Source organism: Vicia villosa, linkage group LG2 (assembly GCF_029867415.1).
Source record: "Vicia villosa cultivar HV-30 ecotype Madison, WI linkage group LG2, Vvil1.0, whole genome shotgun sequence".
Lineage (NCBI taxonomy): Eukaryota > Viridiplantae > Streptophyta > Magnoliopsida > Fabales > Fabaceae > Vicia > Vicia villosa.
The window spans coordinates 223319696-223342470 of record NC_081181.1 but is presented as its reverse complement, the minus strand read 5'-3'; the positions used below and the strand labels follow the sequence as shown (position 1 = coordinate 223342470).

The window sequence follows — 22775 nt, the reverse complement described above, 5'->3', positions numbered from 1 at the left end:
AATAGTGAATATTAAAATAAACATGAAGTTATTGATAAAAATATTGAACATTAATGGGAACATGAAATTATTGATGAAAATATTGAATATTAATTGAAACATGAAGTTATTGATCAAACTATTGAATATTAACGGAAAAATGAAGTTACTAATTAAAATATTGAATATTAACAGGAACATGAAGTTACTGATCAAAACATTTAATATTAACGCAAACATTAAATTACTAATCAAAATATTGAATATTGACGGGAACATGAAGTTACTGATCAAAATATTGAATATTAACGAGAACCTGAAGTTAATGATCAAAATATTGAATATTAACGTGAACATGAAGTTATTGATCAAACAATTGAATTTTATTGGGAACATGAAGTTACTAATTAAAATATTAACGGAAACATGAAGTTATTGATTAAACTATTGAAAGGTAATTTTAGTAAGTTTACTATAAATAGAAAATAAAAAAAAAAAGCAATGCTTCTAAGAATAGGACAAGTGGCAAACTTGCCCAAAGTCTCATCTAGCTATATTATATTCTATGATTAACGGAAACATGAATTTACTAATTAAAATATTGAATATTAACGGGAATTTGAAGTTACTGATCAAAATATTTAATATTAAAATATTAAATTTTGTTAACAATAGTAAGCGTATATAAACATAGAGAATGAGAAAGACCCTGTAAATTAGGGTTACAATAGAATAAACAAAAAACTAGAGAATAAGGGTTACACCAGAGTATAAATACTAAATGCTAGAAAGGACCAAACTACCCTTACAAAAATACAATAAAACAATATAATAATAATAATAATAATAACTAACATCTCCCCTCAAACTCAAGATGCATTAGCAGAGAGCATCGATAGTTTGTCAATTAAAAACCGAAAACGTTTAATGGAATGCGTCTTGTAAACAAATCAGCAATCTGCAAAACGGAGGAGACAAACGGTAGAGTAATTGTCCCATGCCGAAGATGATGACGAGTTAAGTGACAATCAATCTCAATGTGTTTGGTACGTTCATGAAAGACCGAGTTGTGGGCAATTTGAGTTGCACTTTTGTTATCACAATACATAGGAGTTGGTTCAGAAAGAGTGATGCCCATATCAGAAAGTAACCAACGCAACCAAACTATTTCTGTAGTGGTGGATGCCATAGCACGATAGTCAGCTTCTGTAGAAGAACAAGCGACAATATCTTGTTTCTTACTCTTCCAAGAAATAAGAGAATCTCCAAGAAAGACACAAAAGCCAGTGGTAGACTTACGATCCGTGGAGTCACCAGCCCAATCCGCATCAGAATAAGCACGAAGTTCCAATGAGGATGATGAGGGAAAGAGAAGGCTCTGAAACTGGGTTCCCCGAAGATAACGACATATGCGAAGAACAGCTGCCCAATGCACTGTAGTAGGAGAGACAACAAACTGACTAACAACATGAACAACATAAGCAATATCTGGTCTAGTAATCGTAAGGTACACCAGGTTGCCAACCAAAGTACGATATAAGGTAGGATCTGGTAGAGGAACTGTAACACCCCGATATCCGCTGCACGCATCAACCGTGTCGGCCAACCGAGCATGTTACCGGCTTAATCAATAATCCCCCCTACTAGCTCAATTGGTAGCAGGAATTGCTATGAATATGTACTTAACCCCTAGGTACATGGTTCGATTCCTGCGGGAGGCAAAAACAATATTTCCTGGGCATCCGATAAGCGGACCTAGGGGGGATTATTGATTAAGCTGGTGACTTGCTTGGTAGGCCGGAAGCCCTACGGGGTAAGCGGAAATCCAGGGTGTTACAGGAACACCATCAGATGGAGCATATTTCACATTTAACTCAAGAGAACTATCTGCTATTCTAGTATCAGAAAGACGAGTTTGTTCAAGAATGTTGGCAATATACTTGGATTGAGATAGAAGATAGCCTCTAGGAGAGTAGGCAACTTCGATGCCCAAGAAGTAGCGCAGAGTGCCTAAGTCCTTCATCTCAAACTGTTTTGCTAACTCTAATTTCAAATCATGAATTCCTTCCATATCATCACCAGTAATAATCATATCATCAACATATAGTGAGAGTAAAATACGACCATGATAAGTAGTCTTGACAAACAAAGCAGAATCATAATCACTAGAGCGAAAGCCAATAGATGTAATCACAGTGGTAAACTTTTCAAACCATGCTCGTGGAGCTTGTTTCAAACCATACAATGCCTTCTTCAACTTACACACTTCCCCTTGATTATGAGAAACACCTTGCGGGGGTACCATATAAACTTCCTCTTGGAGATCACCATTTAGAAATGCATTTTTAACATCCATTTGAGAAATATGCCAATGACGAACAGATGCAACTGCAATAAGAGTGCGAATAGTAGTCATCTTAGCAACAGGAGCAAAAGTTTCTTCATAATCCATACCATATTGTTGAGAGAATCCCTTAGCAATAAGGCGTGCTTTGTAGCGCTCAACTGACCCATCAGACTTAGTTTTGATCTTGTATATCCAACGAGACCCAATAGCACATTTTCTAGGAGGAAGAGGTACTAATTCCCAAGTATCTGTTTTGTGCAAAGCAGAAAGTTCTTCTATCATAGCCTGCTGCCAAAGAGGGTCAAGAATAGCCTCTTTATAGGAGGAGGGCTCATACAAACTGTGGATAGATGTTAGAAAAGAAGCAAACGAAGCAGAGTAAGTAGAATAGACAAAATCAGGCAATTGAGTAGACTTACGATCACAAGGGGGATTACAGGGAGGCGGAGGATCAACAGTCGCAAGAGGTTCTTGGGTAGCCGTGGGGACAAGAGGGAAGTCAGTATCTGGAGTAGCAGTAGTATCAGTCCTGCAATTCTCAACATTACAATCACTAGAGACATTATCGTTATAACCAAAAGGATCGATGTGAGTAAGTTTTGAATGGCTAGTAATAATAGAATCAGAAGAAAGAGAGTAAAAAGGAATGTGTTCAAGGAAAACAACATGACGAGAAACATACAATTTCTTTGCACCAGGATCATAACAATGATAACCCTTTTGGCCATCCCCATAACCAAGAAAAACACATATGGCAGAACGAGAAGACAACTTACTACGTTCTACTTGTGGGCGAAGAACAAAACAAGTAGAACCAAACACTTTCAAAGAGGAATAATCAGGGATAGAGTTATACAATTTTTCAAAGGGAGACAAACCTGATGTGACAGACGATGGAATTCTATTAATAACATGAACAGCAGTAAGAACAGCTTCACCCTAAAATTCACTAGGAACCGAAGCAGGCAACAAAAGAGAACGAGTAGTCTCAATAATGTGACGGTGTTTCCTTTCAGCAACTTCATTCTGTTGTGGTGTATCAGTACAAGATGTTTGATGAATTGTACCATCAAAAGAAAGCAATTCAGAGAATTTATTAGAGGTATATTCACCACCTAAATCACAACGGGAGCACTTTATAACAACATTATGCTGAGTCTTAACCATAGCACGAAACATACAATAAATGTCAAAAAATTTAGAACGATTTTTCATAAGATAAACCCAACAATAACGAGTATAGTCATCAATAAACGAAACGTAATATCTAGATCCACCCTTAGTAAGAAGCGGTGATGGACCCCATACATTAGAGTGAATTAAGTCAAATGGTGCATATGAAATTGAAACACTTTTACTAAATGGTAAAGCTGAAAATTTAGCAAGTTTACAACCACAACAATCTGAGCTATCACTGGTTTGTAACTTTCCTAAAGCTCCTGTAGAAGCTAAATACTTTAATCTAGAAGTAGAGACATGTCCAAGACGGTAATGCCATAAATAAAAACTAGAAGATGAAGAATTCAAACGAAAAGAGGATAATAAATCATTTGTGGAAGTAGTGGTTGAGGCTGCAGTATCTGAGACTCTCAACTCATCCAAAACATAAAGCCCCCTTGTCTACGGCGTGTCCCAATCAGCCTCCCGGAATGAGGATCCCGCACACAACAAGAAGTGGAAGAAAACATAACTGAGTAACCAGAATCATACAATTGACTAACAGAAGCAAGACTCAAAGTGAGATTAGGAATATAATAAACATCAGAAAATGAAAAGTTAGGTGTGGAGATAGAACCAATGCCTGCTAATGGCATATCAGTGCCATCAGCAGTCTTAACTGATATATATGATGTAGTATTCAAGGACATAAATGATTTTGCATCATATGAAATATGGTGTGATGCTCTAGAGTCAAGAATCCATATGGAAGGAGATATACCTGACAAACAAGAAGAGTTCAAACCTTTATTAGAGGAGGCAGACATGGCACGTGACTGAGTAGCAAGAAGCTTCTGAAGCTGCTATGCAATATTAGATATTTGAGAAGTAGTCTCTGATGGATATACGTGATCAAAACCAGAACCAATGGTAGTAGGAGCAGCAGCAGCTACATTGGATTATGGACTCTTGAAATTTTTCTTATTTCCTTTCAACAATTTGGGACATTGTGCTTTCCAATGACCTTTCTCCTTACAAAAAGCACATTCATCACTACCTAACCCAATCCTACCTTAAGGTTTTCCTTTGTGAACTGGAGCAGCAAAAACAGACGAAGGAGTGGGAAGAACTCCTTTATTTGGAATCAAACTGGAGTGGGACTTAAGTCTTATTTCTTCTGCCAACAATTCATTAAAAACTGAATCAACATTGGGAAGGGGGTTACGATGCAAAATACCCCCACGAAGACCCTCAAAATCATCCCTAAGCGCCATCAAAAATTGAACCAAACGCTGCTCTTCTCTTTGATCGGTGTACGCTTTGACAATTTTCAATTCAGCCGATTCCATAAGAGCCAATTAATCCCACAAATTACTCATAGCTGAATAGAATTCCTGAATAGTCATATTATTCTGTTTCAGAGCTCTAATATCACTCTCTAGTTGGTATCATTTTGCAAAATTAGATTGAGCATACAAACGTGTCAAATGGTCTCAAACCTCTTTAGCAGTATCATATTTTGCCAGTTGCACACCTATTGACTGAGAAACAGAATTATTGATCCAAGTTAGGATCTTAGAATTACTAACATCCCATGTTTCCAACTCTTTTTCATATTTTGCTTCATCCTTTTTATCTGTAGGTTTAACGGAGGTTCCATCTACATACTTCCACATTCTTTTTCCTTTCAAAAATTTTTTCATTACGTAACTCCAATAAGAATAATTTTCTCCATTGAGTTGAACACTAACAGACTAAAGAGAATCATCTTTATCATTACTCATTTTAATTAACTATAAAATAATCAAACACCATAATTAAAAAAATGATCAAATACAATTGGTCCCAAATCAAATACTGACACGTCAATACTCTTTCTCCCAACTATCAATTTTTTTATTTTAATCACACCTTATGAAAACAAGTACCACTGAATTAAAGAAACAACATGAATGGAATGAGTGATGACGTCAATATATTGTGTAGGAACAGTATTAGGAAGCAAGTGAACATTACCAAACTATTAGTGAACTTTGGCCAACACCGTAATGCTAATTATCGAAAGATTTCGCTCAACACTACCGTCAACACTACAATAATCCAATACCGTAAAAAAAAATTATGGCCACTTTACTACCGATCTGAAATTAAACCGAGCTCTTTGATACCATGTTAACAATAGTAAGCGTATATAAACATAGAGAATGAGAAAGACCCTGTAAATTAGGGTTACAATAGAATAAATAAAAAACTAGAGAATAAGGGTTACACCATAGTATAAATACTAAATGCTAGAAAGGGTCAAACTACCCTTACAAAAATACAATAAAACAATATAATAATAATAATAATAATAATAATAATAATAATAATAATAATAATAACTAACAAATTTCTCATCAAAATATTGAATATTAACGAGAACATGAAGTTACTGATCAAAATATTGAATATTAACAGAACATGATGTTACTGATCAAAATACTAATATTAGCGGAAACATGAAGTTACTAATCAAAATATTGAATATTAACGATTACATGAAGTTATTGATCAAAATATTGAATATTAACGGGAACATGAAGTAATGGATCAAAATATTGAATATTAACGGAAACATGAAGTAACGGATCAAAATATTGAATATTAACGGGAATATGAAGTTCTTTATAAAAATATCGAATATTAAGAGAAATAAGAAGTTATTGATCAAAATATTGAATATTAACGGGAACAAAAGTTTTTAACCAAAATATTGAATATTAACGGGAACATGAATTTGTTGATCAAAATATTAAATATTAACGGGAACATGAAGTTACTGATCATAATATTGAATATTAACGGGAATATTAATTTACTGATCAAAATATTGAATAATAACGAAAACATGAAGTTACTAATCAAAATTGATTTATTATCTATTTTTAAAAAATTTCATCTTATTTTTATGATATTTTTATAATATTAATGATAACATGAACTTATTGAGAAATATATTTTATAACTTTTCTCATAAATATTCAGAAACATAGCTCTTTTCCTCGGGGAACATTTTATATGCTTGTGCATATGATATTCGTTTAATATATCAGCTCTAAATGCATATGCCTTTTAGTATTAGTATTTTTTTATAATTTTTTTTATTTTAATCCAAATTTAATCTTTTACTAATGTCTTTTATTTTTCTCAATTCAAATGTGCGAAAACGATGATACCCGTGCGAACACACGGGTATCACACTAGTTTGTAATAAAATCAACCGCATCTACAACCATTTTTTATTTTTTATTTTATTTTTTAATTAAAATAGTCAAAATGACATTGTTTTAATTTTTTATATTTAAAATGACAAAAGAGAGAAGATATAAAATTATTAAGAATTACTTATAATTTGACAAAAAGATTATTGTATTTTATTTATTTATTTTAAATTATTATAAATATTTTGGAAGAAAAAAATGTATAGTATCAGAAAATCCAGTCAAACAAAATAAAAATAAAAATGATTACATAATTCTTTTAATATTAATAAAAGGTGGAATTTACTTCTCCGCCATGTTCTTTTAATTCTTGTAATATTAATTATTAATTGATTTTTTATAAATTAATATTTATAATTTATAAATAAAATATTTATTTGAGTTAATATTTAGTTATATATTTTTTGGGTGTTTATGTAAGAAGTATAAAGTAATTAAAAAATTATTTCAATTGACAAAAACTTGTTTAACTTATAATATCAAAGTTATTTTTTGTTCATCATAACAGACCAATTAATTTGCTTCACCATGTTAACCTTCACCACGGATGGAACGGATTGAACTTATGACCAAAAAATCTTGGATTCAAAACCTGTTGGTGGCATTTTCTGAAAATTTTATCATACGGAAATCTATCCAACTTGCAAGGACTATTTAAACCTTAATTTTATTTAAATTTGGAAGGATTTAGGTAAATTAGTTTAATTGAAAAAATGAAAATAAGTTGACCAAATTAAAAAATAACTCTATGTTCAAGTGATTAGATTTGTCCAAATAAACTAATTTCTTTAAATATACTAGAGAATCAAAAATAAAATAAGACTATATGTTAATTTATATTGATTTATTTAAACTTACATAATAGCATAAGTTTTGGGAAATTATTTGTTTGAGAGAACTTATAAAAAAAATTTATGTCATTATTCATAAGATTTTTTTAATTTATTTTCAGAAGTTCTTAATAAAAATTAAATTCTACTTTTGTATTTTAATATACAATACAATATATATATATATAAAAAATTTGACTTGTGGTCTAGCGTATTTAATTAAACAGGCCTATAAAAAGATAAAAAGAAAAATGTTTTTCTGGGCTTGTGATTTTGGTGTCTACAATAATAATTTTATTCCCAAAGTGATGGTGATTCTTTGAAGATTTGATTCAAAAGAATAAGGATTATGAAGTTTTTATAATTTAAAAATGTGTAATTTTATTGATCATTTTTAATTTTTATAACATAACACTATTTTTTTAAATGAATAAAATTTATTTATTTTATAATATAATAATTTTGAATTGTTTTTTATAAAGAATAGAAATTTATAATATGCATTTAATTTATTTATTTTTAAAATATAATAACTTCGATTATTATTTAAAAAAGACTTAAATTTAAATTTGGTTAACATGGCAGAGATACATCATAATAATAATTAATTTTAAATTGGTATGGGACTAAAATTTTGGAATTCTATTTTGAAAAGATACTAAAAACCTAAATTGCAATTAAGCTTGTATAAATTGCATAAATATGCAAATTTGTAAAAAGTACTTTAGTGATATGATTTTCTTAACTCAAAAATTCAAAATATAATTTTTAAAATAAGACAATTGAAGATTCTCCTAAGGAGATACGGTGTATGAAATAAAAAACACTTATTATTAATTTAGCAAATAAGTTGAATAACAATATCTGCACTCATTTGGCAAATAAATTGAGTAACAATATCTGCACTCATTCAATACTTAGAACAATCTGTAGGTTTGAATGAGACAATTTTTTTTGTAAGATCATATCCAACCAAATAATTCACTTGTGCAATATTTCCAAAGAGGCCTAATCCATTAACACGTGGACTTGGGCGAAAACTAAGACATTTAACCCCTTCAAATAAAGAAGTAAATGCACCATTATAATCCAACTTAACATTTGCGCCACTAAAATGTGCTGTAATTTCAGGAAAGTTTGGTGGTTGGGATGTGGTATTATAACAAAGGTTAAATGCATCAGTATAAAAGCGTTCTAATTTTACCACTTTTTTTACTGCCGATTCCAATCTACGGTAAAAATTGCGTGGAAGAACAGTTACAGGTGTACCAGAGTCAATGATGATGTTATGCGTAGAAGCATTGGTTCCTTCGCGTTTAACCCCTTTATACTTTATTCTTTTATTTCCCACACTAAATGCTTTTAAATTTAGGTAGTAATAGTCTTTTTGGTGGTCCATAGGAGTTGAAACAACGTTATCTCCCGTAACAATAGCTGCATCACCAAAATTGAGTTTGCTAGAAATATTAGACATGCTATTATACTCATCAACTAAACAATATGAGAATTTTTCCTCAAATAATGACCCTAATTGTTTTATTAATGACATATGGCCCGTTCCTAGGCCAATTACCCCGGAACTCGGACCTTTATACTCATAATTCAGTGTATTGGTGTGTCCACATCCTATCATAAATTTAGGAAATGAAACAATAGAGTCAGATGTAGAAATTAATGTAAGAGTCTCCATACTAAGAAATCCTTGTGTCTTTGTTCCATGTCCATAATCAACTGTATACTCACAAGTATCTTGATCATTAAAACAAGTAGTCTCTTCCAAAGATTTGCATCTTCTAGAAGAGCATGAAATATTTTGATAACTCGAAGACTTTGAGGGATTAAATATAGGAGATGTTTGGTTGTAACATATATTACATGGCATGCATTGATGCCAAATTATGTTACTACCTGTATCTAAATCACCATAAACCTTAAATGGTGGAGTACCAATCGAATAACTCAAGAGATATTCACTATCAGAGTCAAGAATTAAAGATAACTCTTTTTTGTTTAGAGTGGAAGAAAATTTTCTATTCATATAATTGGCACGATTGGCAGAACGTTGCACAGCATTGAAAATTTGTTGAGGTTTAGTTTGTGTGGGATTGTAGAATGGTGATTTATAAGAATAGCGTTGGATGAGTTCAACACTAAAACCATTACTTTTAACTTGAGAAATAAATATTGAACAAATAAAACAAAAGAAAGTAAGGATAAAAGATAAAAAGGAAGGCATTATTAAGATGAAAACATATCCCAACTTATTTTCTTTCACTGCTTTTTATAAGATGAAAATGCTGATGCAAAGATAAAAACAACCGAGAGTAATTAATTACTGATTTATTATATTTTTGGTAAAAAAATGTATACCTGTTAACTATTGTGCCAATTAATTTTAAAGATTTCTTTTGATTTTATTCAACAAAAAAGTTTTGGTTATTTTCTTTCTTTTCAAATTTGATTAATATATTTATATTCAATACAATTTTTCATAATGTTAATTATTATGTCTATTTTAAAGAAGATTTCGTTTGATTTTATTCAACAAACAAAGAAAATGATCTTTTAATATTTTCTAATATTTTTAGATTCATTTAAAAATTAATATATTTAGACTATATGTAATCTAAATTCATTGATTTATAAATGAATCTAAAAAATAATTTTTTTCTTATATTAAAAAATAGAAAGGATATATGAATTATTTAATTTATTTTATTAAAGTACTTGATTAATATATTCTATATAAAGAAAAGAAATCTAAAATTGCAATAATTAATTATTGGCACTTCATATTTTCCATAAAGATTAATATATCTATTTATATTTTTGGTAAAAATGTATACCTGTTACCCATTATGCCGATTAATTTTAAAGATTTCTCTTGACTTTATTCAACAAAAAAAGATTTGGTTTGCTTTTCTTTTTATATCGAATTTGAATAATACTATTCACGTTGAATACAGTGTTTTCATAAAGATAACTATAGGAAAATTACAAGGGAAAATTTCAATGTACCCATGTGCCTTCTCACGAATTCTTAAAATTTTTAAAGTATCTTCAAAGTGATTTTAAAAATAAAAAAAATGTTATTTCGCCTATATATCTCTAAAATAATTTAATATTTGGTGTTGATATTTCTCGAATATGCATATCTGAAATAATCTCATATTTATTAAAAAATTAAAATCGATAAACCAATTGTATTAAAACTCTAATTAATTGTATTAATTAAAAGGGTTTTTCTAACATATGCAACATTGCATAGGATAAGTGTTAAGTGCCAAATTGTAGTTATTTTGTGTATGTGAATAGTGACACTTATCAATGCTTTTTGTTAATACCGTTTGAATAATCTCCCGTTTTTGTGTAATTACGTTTACTTTACGAATTCTTGTATTTTCATACACTTTTATACCGTTTGATAGTTTTGTTGTACTTTTGTAGGTATTCTTGCATTTTCGGAGCCTTGAGGAATAAAGGGTCGAAGACACGGTTGCGAGAGCAAGAGGAAATAATTATGTTGTTCTGGTGCAGGGCGCTTCGGGCGCTGTAGGGCGCGTCGCGCGCTCTTTGAGTTTGAAGAACATAAGCTGGCAGAAGTTTGGGCGCGTCGCGCGGTTTTTAGGGCGCTTCGCGCGTTAGGGCGGTTTGGTACATAAGTGAGAGCGCGGCGCGTCGCGCGCTGTGCGTAAATCAGTTTGTATAAATAGTTTTAAACAAATTTTTCTAAGTTTTTTATTACCTCTTCTTGACAAGTTGAGCTCTGATCCTTTCTTGGTGGTTTAGAGGTTTAGGAAACTCCATTCGGTGCGACGTCATGTGGATTGATCATGGACCTGTCTCGATTTCATTGTACCGGTGAGATCTTTCCGGTTAATCTTCTCTCTTCCCTTTGTTTCATTCCAATGGTGGGTGTTGTATGTATATTTCTACTCTTATTGTATGTATATTTGTGGATCTTGTGATCGTTTATATATTCGGTTTACAAATCATCATTTTTGTTGTTCTTGATCTTTTTGCTTAAATGCTCTGGGTTTGTGTTGTTGCAGACATGGACACCATAGATCTAGATTAGGAATGATAATTGTTAGTTTCTGGGTTGCAGACATGGATTTAGGACTAACAATCGTAATGGGTATCAAGTCTAATGCATCTTTGTTGTTTGTGTCGGTGGAGAAATCGCTGATGTGAATAGTACGGTTGAGTTTTCGTCGGTGTTGCAGACATGGACATTGATGTGGCATCTCGAGTGATGCCCGGTGATATTGATGCGTATTGTGAGTGTCGAGCGATAGATCTTCAGATGTAAGTATTCGACGGGTAGAACGAAATGCAATTCCATAACTATTTCTCTTAGACTATTGAGTTTGTTTATCTGCTTTTATTTACTTTTCCCGCATTTACCTTTTCGCACCCAAATCATGAAACTTAGAACGCGAGATAGTCGAACGACAGTTCTTCTCATCAATCTCTGTGGACACGATAAATCCCGGATAAATATTTCCAAATCTTTTGTTGCTTGCCACTCTACCGCTCCAACAAAATGGCGCCGTTGTCGGGGATTGGTTGAGATTAATCGCATTACGATGGTTTCATGTTTTAAGTTTCGTATATATGTCCATAGCGTATATTTTGTGTATAGACTCATACTTGTATTTTCTTGTATAGTTATACTTGTTTCGTTTTGTTTAGTCAATTTCACAATTCAATTGTAATTTGATGTCTTTAGGTGGCGTTTGAGGCGAAAGCATTGGCGTACCGCGAGGAAGTTTCTTATCATTCGCGAAACAATAAAAGGCGTCGAGCTTACGACGTTAAACGAGCGCTTGTTGGGAGGCACCCCAACGGTGTTATTTTTCCGTTTTTCTGTAATTGAGTTATGTAGGTGTTAGGTGGTGGCTTATTGGAAATTCTGGTCTTTTTAAACTGGTTATGTTTTTCTGGTGTAGCGTGCGTCGCGCGCTTATGGGCGCGCCGCGCGCTGTGTTGCTTCTGGCCAGTGACTTCTTTCTAACTGGTCACTCGGCTTACCTTTTTCCCACTTACACCAAGGCTTTCTATTATAGTTTTATAGTTTTATTTTTCAATGGTTTTGTTAGTGTTTAGTTTCAAACTTTGGCCCGTTCGCTTGTGGTCGCATTTGGTAATTCTCCAACTTTAATTGATTCAACAAGCCGGTTGTGCGGTAATGGTTGATCGACTTTGTACATAACAAGGTACTCGTTTATCGCTTTCTATAGCATAGTATGTTTATGAGACTTTTCATTTGTACAATTTTCATACTATTCATTCTTTTTGCATAACTTGCTCATCACTTGAATCACAATTAGTTTACCCTTTTTACCATAAATGTGAGGTGGCTTTCCATTGTGTATATATGTGAGTGACCGACATTTCTTGTTTTGACTGGAAATTATTATGTTTAATCTTTCGTCTGTATTAATTTTGTGAATACACGAAAGTGATCAAGGCACTTGTTTGATTTTGAGCACAACTACCATAGCCAAATGTTATTTTACCTTGTGAGTGTGTGACCACCCTTTTGAGACTTTTTGTCAATCTACATACTGTTTTTGCTTAATGCTTCTCTATGAGCATTTGGTTTTTATTTGTGTGTGGATGTTTGATTCTTTGTTTTCTTGAACCCTCACCTATGATGTTTAGATGGATTTTTACCTTGCCTTAGAAAGTAGGGAGTATTCACTTTATGTTATGGTTGAATTCAAGTTGGGGAGAAGGTGTTTGCCTCTTTATGATGTGATTAATATGATGTAGTGGAATGAAAAGAAAAAGAAAAAAAAAAGTGAGAAAGAAAGAAAAGAAAAAGAAAAGAAAAAAAATGTGAGAAAGAAAGAAAAGAAAAAGAAAGAAAAAAGAGAAAAGTTTGAAAAAGAAAAGAACAAAAAGAGTTTGGAATAAGAGTGTGCTAATAAGTATTATGTTTTGGTTTGACAATTTGTGATAAAGAAGAAGTTTGATTGAAATTATATTGTTAAAACTTTGTGGAAGTAATTACTCCCTTAGGTTTATGCAAGTTTTTGTTTCGATTAGCTTTAGGACTTATCATTTGTTTGTTAACCGAGCCACATTACAACCTTGAAAGCACTTGTGATCCGTGTCGTTTCATTTTCGATACTATTTTTGGATGAATGCATAATTTTGTCTTTTGTTTGCAAGTTTGTCGGGTGTGTGTCAAAGTCCTCACCTTTCGGTGTTTTTCATCTACCGATGAATTTTTGCTAGCGTGATTCGTGATTGAGCTTGTTGTTGTTTAGAATGTTTTGTATGATTTTTGTACTTAGGATTCGTTTCGTTTTCATGTTTTCGTTGTAGGATTGTGGTAAGTATTTACTTTGTTCGTACGTTTTTGTTTGAACCGTACAATTGTTTCGTTTTTCCAAATCTTGTTGATTCTTGATTCTTTGGAATTTTACTTTTGCGATTGGAGTGTTTTGCCTTGTTTGAGGACAAACAAATTTTAGTTGGGGAGAGTTGTTAAGTGCCAAATTGTAGTAATTTTGTGAATGTAAATAGTGGCACTTATCGATGCTTTTTGTTAATACCGTTTGAATAATCCCCCGTTTTTGTGTAATTACGTTTACTTTACGAATACTTGTATTTTCATACACTTTTATACTGTTTGATAGTTTTGTTGTACTTTTGTAGGTATTCTTGCGTTTTCGGAGCCTTGAGGAATAAAGTGTCGAAGACACGGCTGCGAGAGCAAGAGGAAATAATTCTGCTGTTCTGGTGCAGGGCGCTTCGCGCGTTGTAGGGCGCGTCACGCGCTCTTTGAGTTTGAAGAACATAAGCTGGCAGAAGTTTGGGCGCGTTGCGCGGTTTTTATGGCGCTTTGCGTGTTAGGGCGGTTTGGTACATAAGTGAGAGCGCGCTACACGCGCTTGATGGGCTCGTCGTGCGCTGTGCTTAAATCAGTTTGTATAAATAGTCTTAAACAGATTTTTCTGAGTTTTTTATCACCTCTTCTTGACAAGTTGAGCTCTGATCCTTTCTTGGTGGTTTAGAGGTTTAGTTAACACCATTGGGTGCGACGTCATGTGGATTGATCATGGATCTGTCTCGATTTCATTGTACCGGTGAGATCTTTCCGGTTCATCTTCTCTCTTCCCTTTGTTTCATTCCAATCGTGGGTGTTGTATGTATATTTCTACTCTTATTGTATGTATATTTGTGGATCTTGGGATCGTTTATATATTCGATTTACAAATCATCATTTTTGTTGTTCTTGATCTTTTTGCTTAAATGCTCTGGATTTGTGTTGTTGCAGACATGGACACCATAGATCTAGATTAGGAATGATAACTGTTAGTTTCTGGGTTGCAGACATGGATTTAGGACTAACAATCGTAATGGGTATCGAGTCTAATGCCTCTTTGTTGTTTGTGTCGGTGGAGAAATCGCTGATGTGAATAGTACGATTGAGTTTTCGTCGGTGTTGCAGACATGGACACCGATGTGGCATCTCGAGTGATGCCCGGTGATGTTGATGCGTATTGTGAGTGTCGAGCGATAGATCTTCAGATGTAAGTATTCGACGAGTAGAACGAAATGCAATTCCATAACTATTTCTCTTAGACTATTGAGATTATTTATCTGCTTTTATTTACTTTTCTCGCATTTACCTTTCCGCACCCAAATCATGAAACTTAGAAAGCGAGACAGTTGAACGAAAGTTCTTCTCACCAATCTCTGTGGACACGATAAATCCCGGATAAATATTTCCAAATCTTTTGTTGCTTGCCGCTCTCCTGCTCCAACAATAAGGGACACCACTTTTTAAATATAAATAACCATATTAATTATTATTTATGTTGATCCATTAATTGGGAGGGAGAGAAAAATATAAAAGATTACTTTTTAAAAGAAAAATAATGAATATGATTATTTATATGGAAGGAAACAATGTATTAATTGTCCCTTATATTATGCAATGTTGCATAGGTTAGAAAAACCCAATTAAAATATATAATTATATATATACTATTATAATCAAGATATAATAATAATAATATTAACCTATTAAATATTTAAATCAACACATTATTTTCATATAAAATTAATTAAAGAAAAAAGTTAATATAAATTAAAGATTATAATGTTAATAGGAGAATATTTTTAACATGATAATTTCATTAATTATAATGCATAATAGTCATTTAAAAAATAATTACTTTTATAATTTGTGACAAATAAATTATTACAAGAGTGAAGACCTATTTTGGTCCCTCACAAATAATACACGAGCTAAATTAGTTCTTCACAATAAAATAGACTCAATTTAATCCCTTATAAAATTTAACCGGATCATATAAGTCATTTTGTTAATATTTTTTTCAAATCGATTTTTTCCTAGTTTTAAACCGTCACTGGATTGTCACGTTGGATTTTATTTTATTTTCATTTTTAAAATTTTTATTTTTAATTTCATTTTTAAACAATTATAAATTAATAATATAAAAAAGCCAAAATTGTTTCTTATAAGTAATTGAACTCAGGTCCATGCGGTTAATCTTAAACAATTCTAAATTTAAAATAAAAAATACAAAATTTGTATCAATATGGTCTCGAACCTAAGTCTCTTCAGATTAAATGACAGTCAATTTAATAAAACAGAAATTGATTTGTTTATTTGTAAATGATAGGCACTTTACTAACAATAAAAACTGATTTATCTAGTTGTTATTGATAGTCACTTTACTAACCGTAGAAATTGATTTGTCTAGTTGTAAATGATAATCACTTTATTAACAACAGAAATTGATTTATCTAGTTGTAAATGATAGTCACTTTACTAACAATATAAATTAATTTGTCTTGTTGTAAATAATAGCCATTTTACTAACAATAGAAATTGATTTTTCTAATTGTAAATAATAGTCACTTTATTAACGATAAAAATTGATTTGTCTAGTTGTAAAGTGAAAATCATTTAACTTGAAGGACTTAGATTTGAGACCTCAAGGGTAAAAAATTATGTATAAAATTGGTTAATATTAGTAGAATTCATGAAAATTATTTATTTAAAAATAACTTTATAAGAAATAATTTTGCCTTTCTTAATATTATTCATTGATAACTGTTTAAAAATGAAATTAAAAATAAAAATTAATTTAATATTTAAAAAATAAAAAATAAAAAAATTCAACGTGTCAATTCAGTCACGGTTTAAAAGTATGAAAAGAACCGGTTTAGAAGTAGAAAAAAACCGATTTGAGAACAATATTAGCATAAAGACTAATATAGTCCGGTTAGATTTGGTAAGGGATTAAGTTGGAGCAATTTTTTTGTGAGGGACTAATTTGACTTGTGTAATATTTATGAGAGACCAAAATGAGTCTTCACTCTTATTACAATTAGTCAAAGTTTCTACCGCAACGTGCAACAAAACCACCACGCGATGCTCCCCTTCCAACGACCGTAATTTAATGTTGTGACACCTTTACCAACTGAAATTGTAAAAATATTTACGCGACCGTTTTTTAAAACCATGATGTTAACCACTTAATTTATTGTTTTTTCCTTTTTCAAAAAAAGAATAGGATTTGTTTCATTGATTTATGATTTACTCTCCATCAATTTGCGCCATGTATTGGTGTACTTCCATTTTTCTTACAACTTTGATTTGAATTTTGAAAGCCGGATGAGTGAGTGATAAACCTCAACGCTGAGTGTTATTTTCTTTTTGTGCTCCTATTATTGTTATGATTATTATTAGGATGATTATTGGGCTTTGGTTCTAACTTAGAATTAAGAGAATTTTTTTGATGGACCACCCAACTTTTTTGTAGACATTCGCGACAAAAATATTTTAAAATGTACCTATATTTTAGAAATTATTTTAGATACGTACTTTTGAAATATTTTAATTTTTAGTCTTGAAATGTTTTGGATTTGAAAAAACTTAATAATTATTAAAAAAATTAAAATCAAATTGAATCAATACAATTAATAGTAAAATTAATTACATTAATTAAAATATATTATTAAATATATATCAATAGTAGAATTAAAAACTGTTTTCAAAAACAATTTTTTGTTTTATAGTTTTTAAATTTAAAAAATTAAAACAAATTATAGTTATTTTGGTTTTCAGTTTTATTTTTTTTAATCTAAAAACTGTTTTAATAAAAACACGGAAAAAAAAATACACAAATAGAAATACACGTATTACCTGCGGAAATTCCTGCGGAACTTTTTCCGCAGGTAATCCTGCGAATTTTCCTGGAATTTTATTAAATAAAATAAATTTCCTGTGGATACAAAAGTGCCAGCAAATTCTGCAGAAATATCTGCGGATTTTACTGCGGAGTATATATTTTAAACAAAATATTTATATAAATTATAACTTCCGCAGGTAAATTCGTAGGAAACATTCCTGCGGATTTTCCTGCGAATATTTACTTTATAATAAAAACAAACTGCAACAAATTCCGCAGGTAAATTTCCTGCGAATTTACCTGCGATTTTGACATATTTTAATATTTAAATTTATAAAAAAATTAATAATGTTTTTCTATTTTATTAATTATTTTTATGGTTTTTTATTTATTTTTATTTTTAATTCTAATTTTTCTATCTTATTAATTATTTTTATAATGTTTTTTCTATTTTATTTTAATTAACTTTATAAATGATATATATATATATATATATATATATATATATATATATATATATATATATATATATATATATATATATATATATATATATATATATATATATATATATATATATATATATATATATATATATATAATTCTTCAACTTATCTATCTTATATTGGACCAAATAATCTATAATTTTAAAAATAACATATTGAACAAATATGATATATAATGTATAAATTTTTCTATTAATGTCATTATATCTTTTAATATAAATTTTTTCTAAATTTTAAATTTAATTTCTTTTAACAGATATATATTTTGTGTTATATAAAATTATATTTGTTTAATTGTTAATTATTTTAAAAGTTTTAATTTTAAAAATCCTACTCTAATAATAATAATAATAATAGTAATAATGTGTTATATGAAATTATATTTGATCTCTTGCTAAAATATCAAATTTATATAGAAGTTTAAATTTATAAATTCTATTTAATATTTTTATTTGGATAATAACTTTTAAAATAAAAATAAAAAGGAAAAACTGGAATTGGGGGAAATAGGGTTTGTATGTGTGACGTTTCATCTCTCACGCTCAGACTCTACTCACCTTCGTTTCTCCAACGGTGACGAAGAAATTCACTTCTCTCCCCGATTGGAAAATCAAACTCCACCGTGAATACTGTCCGATCACCACCACGACTAACCCTATCGTCTCAACCTCTCCTCTTCTAATTCTACAAAGATCTCTCTGAAACTACCAAATTCAAAACCCTATTTCTCCGCCGCCGCCACCCATTCCTTCACCACGACTCCCAGCATCATTTCGTTTCTTTGATAATTTTGTATACAATGATAAATAGGGCTTTTGATATGATCTTCCTTTTTTTTAATGCAGGGACACATTAGCCAAAAGACTGTGTTTGCCGTCTCCGATAATACGGCAGAAGCTCAGATATTTCTTGAGGTATTTTATATGAGATCAATGAAGTTAACTTTTTTTTACTTAAAGCTCAAGTAGATCTTCTTACAGTTGAACCCTTTGAGTTTCATAGGCTCTCGAACACGGTTTATATGGCATAGTTTTGAAAGTAGAAGACGTTGAGTCTGTTCTTGAGTTAAAGGTAATTTCGTCACGTATTTGAACTTCTTGAGTAATGAGTCTGATCTCTTATTTCAGTTGGAAAAACTTTCAGGAATATTTCGACCGAAGAACAGAAGAAAACAATGTATTGAACTTGACCAAGGCCACTGGGGGATCGTGTTTGTGTTGATCTCTGCAGTCTCATGAGGCCCGGTGAAGGACTTCTCGTACATATCCATTTCCTTGTGTTGTTTATTTCTTGTGATTGTTTGGGAGGTGGGATTATGTCATAATGAGGCTAATATGTGGAAACTGTATTGCAGGAGATGGATGGGTTTGACAGCAATTCAGCAGTGATTGTTCTTGGAGCAACTAATCGTGCTGATGTCTTAGATCCTGCACATCGCCGACCAGGAAGATTTGATCGAGTAGTTATGGTCTGGATTCAAGTTTTAATGCATTACCTCATTTGGTTTTTGTAGTGATATATAAGAATCTTTTTATATATCTTTTAAGAATGTCATGTTTTCTCCTTAGGTGGAAACACCTGATAGGATTGGAAGAGAATCCATCCTGAAAGTTCACGTTTCTAAGAAAGAACTTCCATTGGCCAATGATGTTTACATTGGTGACATTGCTTCTATGACTACTGGATTCACAGTGTAATTGTGATATTTCTTTCACATGATATACTTTTCCTCCCTTTAAATACATTGAGAAGATTGGAAGTTTGATCTGACACATGCACATCATTGAAGGGCGGATCTTGCGAACCTAGTAAATGAGGCTGCTTTATTGGCTGGAAGAAAGAACAAAGTTGTTGTGGAGAAAATTGATTTTATTGAAGCTGTGGAAAGGTCATTAGCTGTAAGTAAATTTTTTTTGGATTCTTTGTTTTCCATCTGGAGTACCACGCTCCTGGAAAATGTTCCACTACAATGATCTAAAGTGCTGATGGAACTAGGTAGGAAGACTAGGAATAATCTAGATTATACTTTTTATTTTTTGTATTTTTTTTATTTTTTTGTATCGGAAAGATATTAAAATGCAAAGGGATCATTAGAGAAACTTATTAAACATTTGAGTTTTAAGTGAAATCTATATTATACTTGTCATTTTTAATAATGTGACTATGTAGTAACTTTGTTGCAAATTACATAGTATCTTGTTTTATGAATTTGAATTTGTCTTATTTAAATTCAAAACATTTTAAATTATAATTTTATTTTTATATATAATTTATAATGTTTCAATCATCTATTAAAATAAAAATTTGTTTAATTTGAGATAGAAAATACCTGTGGATTTTCCGGATTTATCTGCGGTCTTTCCTGCCGAAAATATTATCCAGAAAAGGTTTTAGACGTTTCCTGCGAAAATTTAGCTAAAATCTGCAGGTAATTCCGCAGGAAATATGAGTATTTCTGAATATATTTTGAGTGATTCTACTTTGATATTTACATTGCTATATATTATGTGAATCATGACATCTCAATATAGTCTGGATTTTCTTATAATAGTAATGGAGAATAAACAACTTGTAGATTTATTATAAAGAAATATATTGCAACTGTATACCATTTTATTTATAATTTTTTTGTTTCTTTCTTCCTTTAAGGTTTTGAACACTTGTGTTGCATAGACTTCTCAAGATATACTTGAAAACATATTGGAAAGGAACCTCAAATCCAATATTTTTGAGGCTTCCAATTGGTGTTCAACACAAAATATTTTGGAAAGAACGTGATGGTGATATTTGATTTCAAAAAAATTAGAAATTTTTTGCAAAGTGTTTAAAATATGAAAATTTCTTAACTTTTAAACATAGTGGTGGATCGTATTTCAAAATAAAGATATTTGGTAGAAATTCTTTAGAAATAAATTATTCAAATATAAATATTTAGGTGAAGTTGTTGATTTAAGTGATGACAAGAGGGAAGAACACGCATACAAACTCAAAAGAGAAAAAAATGGCAAAAGAAAAGTTGTAGATATGAATCCAAGTGAATTTATGTTATATCTTTTTCAATTTAATGTACTTTCTTAATAATTTTAACTTCTTTCATCTTGTTGTTATTCTCTTTATTTTTGGTTAGGTTAAGAAATGGAGAGTCTATATTTTAAAGTTATACTGACAGCAACTTATGTCAGTTATTATAGCATGGTATGAATACTATCTAAAATATCTTATAATTTTGGCTTTAATTTATATATTATAATAACTAATAAGCCATGGAAGAAATTACAATCTTAAAAGTTAGGGAGGATTTGACTATGAAAGTGGGGATCAGGTTTGATGATAATGTCAAAGGAATGGTTTTTTAAAGTGGTTGGAAGAATTTTTCACAAAAATATAATTTACAAATTGGGGATGTTTGTAAATTTATGATGAGACAATCAAAACCAATTTTATTTTCTATTGCTATTACTCGAGCCAAAATGCAAACAAAACATAAGAAGTTTCAAGGTTTTTTTTACTTTATATTTATTGGTTAATATATTTTTGAATTGATATATGATTAACATCTCGCATTTATATTTATTAATTGTTTTTCTTAACTTTTTTCTTCATGATTATATAAAAAAATGTATCTCTTCTAGTGGTGATACAATTCCAAAAAGAAAATACAGTGGATTTAATCTATGTGTTTGATCTCTTACGTTTTACAACATATTTTTTTAGCTCTTTCTTTCTCTACCATTAGATTAAGGCAGAATGGACAACGTGAGACAATAAATTGGAGAAGGTCTAATCTCCTCAAAAAACATGGTTCCAAAGATATTCTTCTAATTTCAAAATAAAAATCAAATTTTATTAATGTGAAAATTTCTTAGATATATGTAATTTTAAATAGTTCTATTAAGTACAAATAGTTTTTGATTTGATCTCTACACTTATCAATAATTTATATATTTTGAACTAAAAAGTTTTTAGTCGCGTTTTTAAACTTTAGTTTTAAATGCCCGTAATTTTTTTTTTTTTGAGTTTATCACCACCGGTTTAGTCTGATTTGGGAGTCAATTCATGCATTAAGTAGTTTCAAACATAAATTGTTCATTTTTGTGAAGATATGGTGTGAAGGTCTAAATTTGTTGTGAGTTCATCTTATGCACCAACCTTAACAAGACCTTGAGTTTGCTGGGAGTTCACCGGTTGTTCCAAGTTTAAGAAGAAATTAAAAATCGTTGTTCTTGAATTGTAATAATTTATTTTTGGCTTAATTAATTAGTTGCAAAGTCATTTAAATTAATTTCAAATTTCACTTTAGACCCTTATTTAATAAATGTTACATTTTAATTCCTTAAAAACGGTTCCGTTAAGCAACTAATCTTTTATGTTAAATTATAAGAAAAAATGTTAACGGATGGTGACGTAGCATGCCACCAAGGCAATAGTTGAATTACTGAATCAACAAATATATTAAAAAATTAATATTTTATTTAAACTATGAGGCTTTTGTTTTCGGAGGTTAAAAACCC

At 30.6% G+C, this 22775-nt stretch overlaps 2 protein-coding genes across 4 annotated transcripts; one reads left to right on the top strand and one right to left on the bottom strand.

The window, feature by feature from the left end:
* Positions 1-8487: 8487 nt before the first annotated feature.
* LOC131651448 (aspartic proteinase CDR1-like) lies at positions 8488-9813 on the bottom strand. The gene has a single exon (XM_058921111.1). The coding sequence runs from the start codon at positions 9811-9813 to the stop codon at positions 8488-8490; it is 1326 nt and encodes a 441-aa protein (XP_058777094.1).
* Positions 9814-18777: 8964 nt separating this feature from the next.
* LOC131648328 (ATP-dependent zinc metalloprotease FTSH, chloroplastic-like) lies at positions 18778-20382 on the top strand. Of its 3 annotated transcripts, none has more exons than XM_058918088.1 (6): positions 18778-19178; positions 19267-19335; positions 19408-19522; positions 19619-19732; positions 19833-19957; positions 20054-20382. In XM_058918088.1, exons 3-6 carry the CDS (start codon positions 19499-19501, stop codon positions 20235-20237), a joined length of 447 nt encoding a protein of 148 aa, XP_058774071.1. In that variant the 5' UTR covers positions 18778-19178; positions 19267-19335; positions 19408-19498; the 3' UTR covers positions 20238-20382. The 3 variants fall into 3 exon arrangements, with proteins under 3 accessions (XP_058774071.1, XP_058774073.1, XP_058774072.1); XM_058918090.1 differs by having other exon boundaries at positions 19392-19522; XM_058918089.1 differs by lacking the exon at positions 19267-19335 and having other exon boundaries at positions 19392-19522.
* The last annotated feature ends 2393 nt before the right edge of the window (positions 20383-22775 follow it).

Excerpts from the sequence above, each read along its gene's own strand:
- LOC131651448 (XM_058921111.1), bottom strand. The coding sequence starts at position 9,813 with ATGCCTTCCTTTTTATCTTTTATCCTTACTTTCTTTTGTTTTATTTGT.
- LOC131648328 (XM_058918089.1), top strand. The coding sequence starts at position 19,499 with ATGAGGCCCGGTGAAGGACTTCTC. Across the intron at positions 19,523-19,618 it reads GGCCCGGTGAAGGACTTCTC|GAGATGGATGGGTTTGACAG; the intron begins GTACATATCCAT and ends ACTGTATTGCAG. Across the intron at positions 19,958-20,053 it reads ATGACTACTGGATTCACAGT|GGCGGATCTTGCGAACCTAG; the intron begins GTAATTGTGATA and ends ACATCATTGAAG.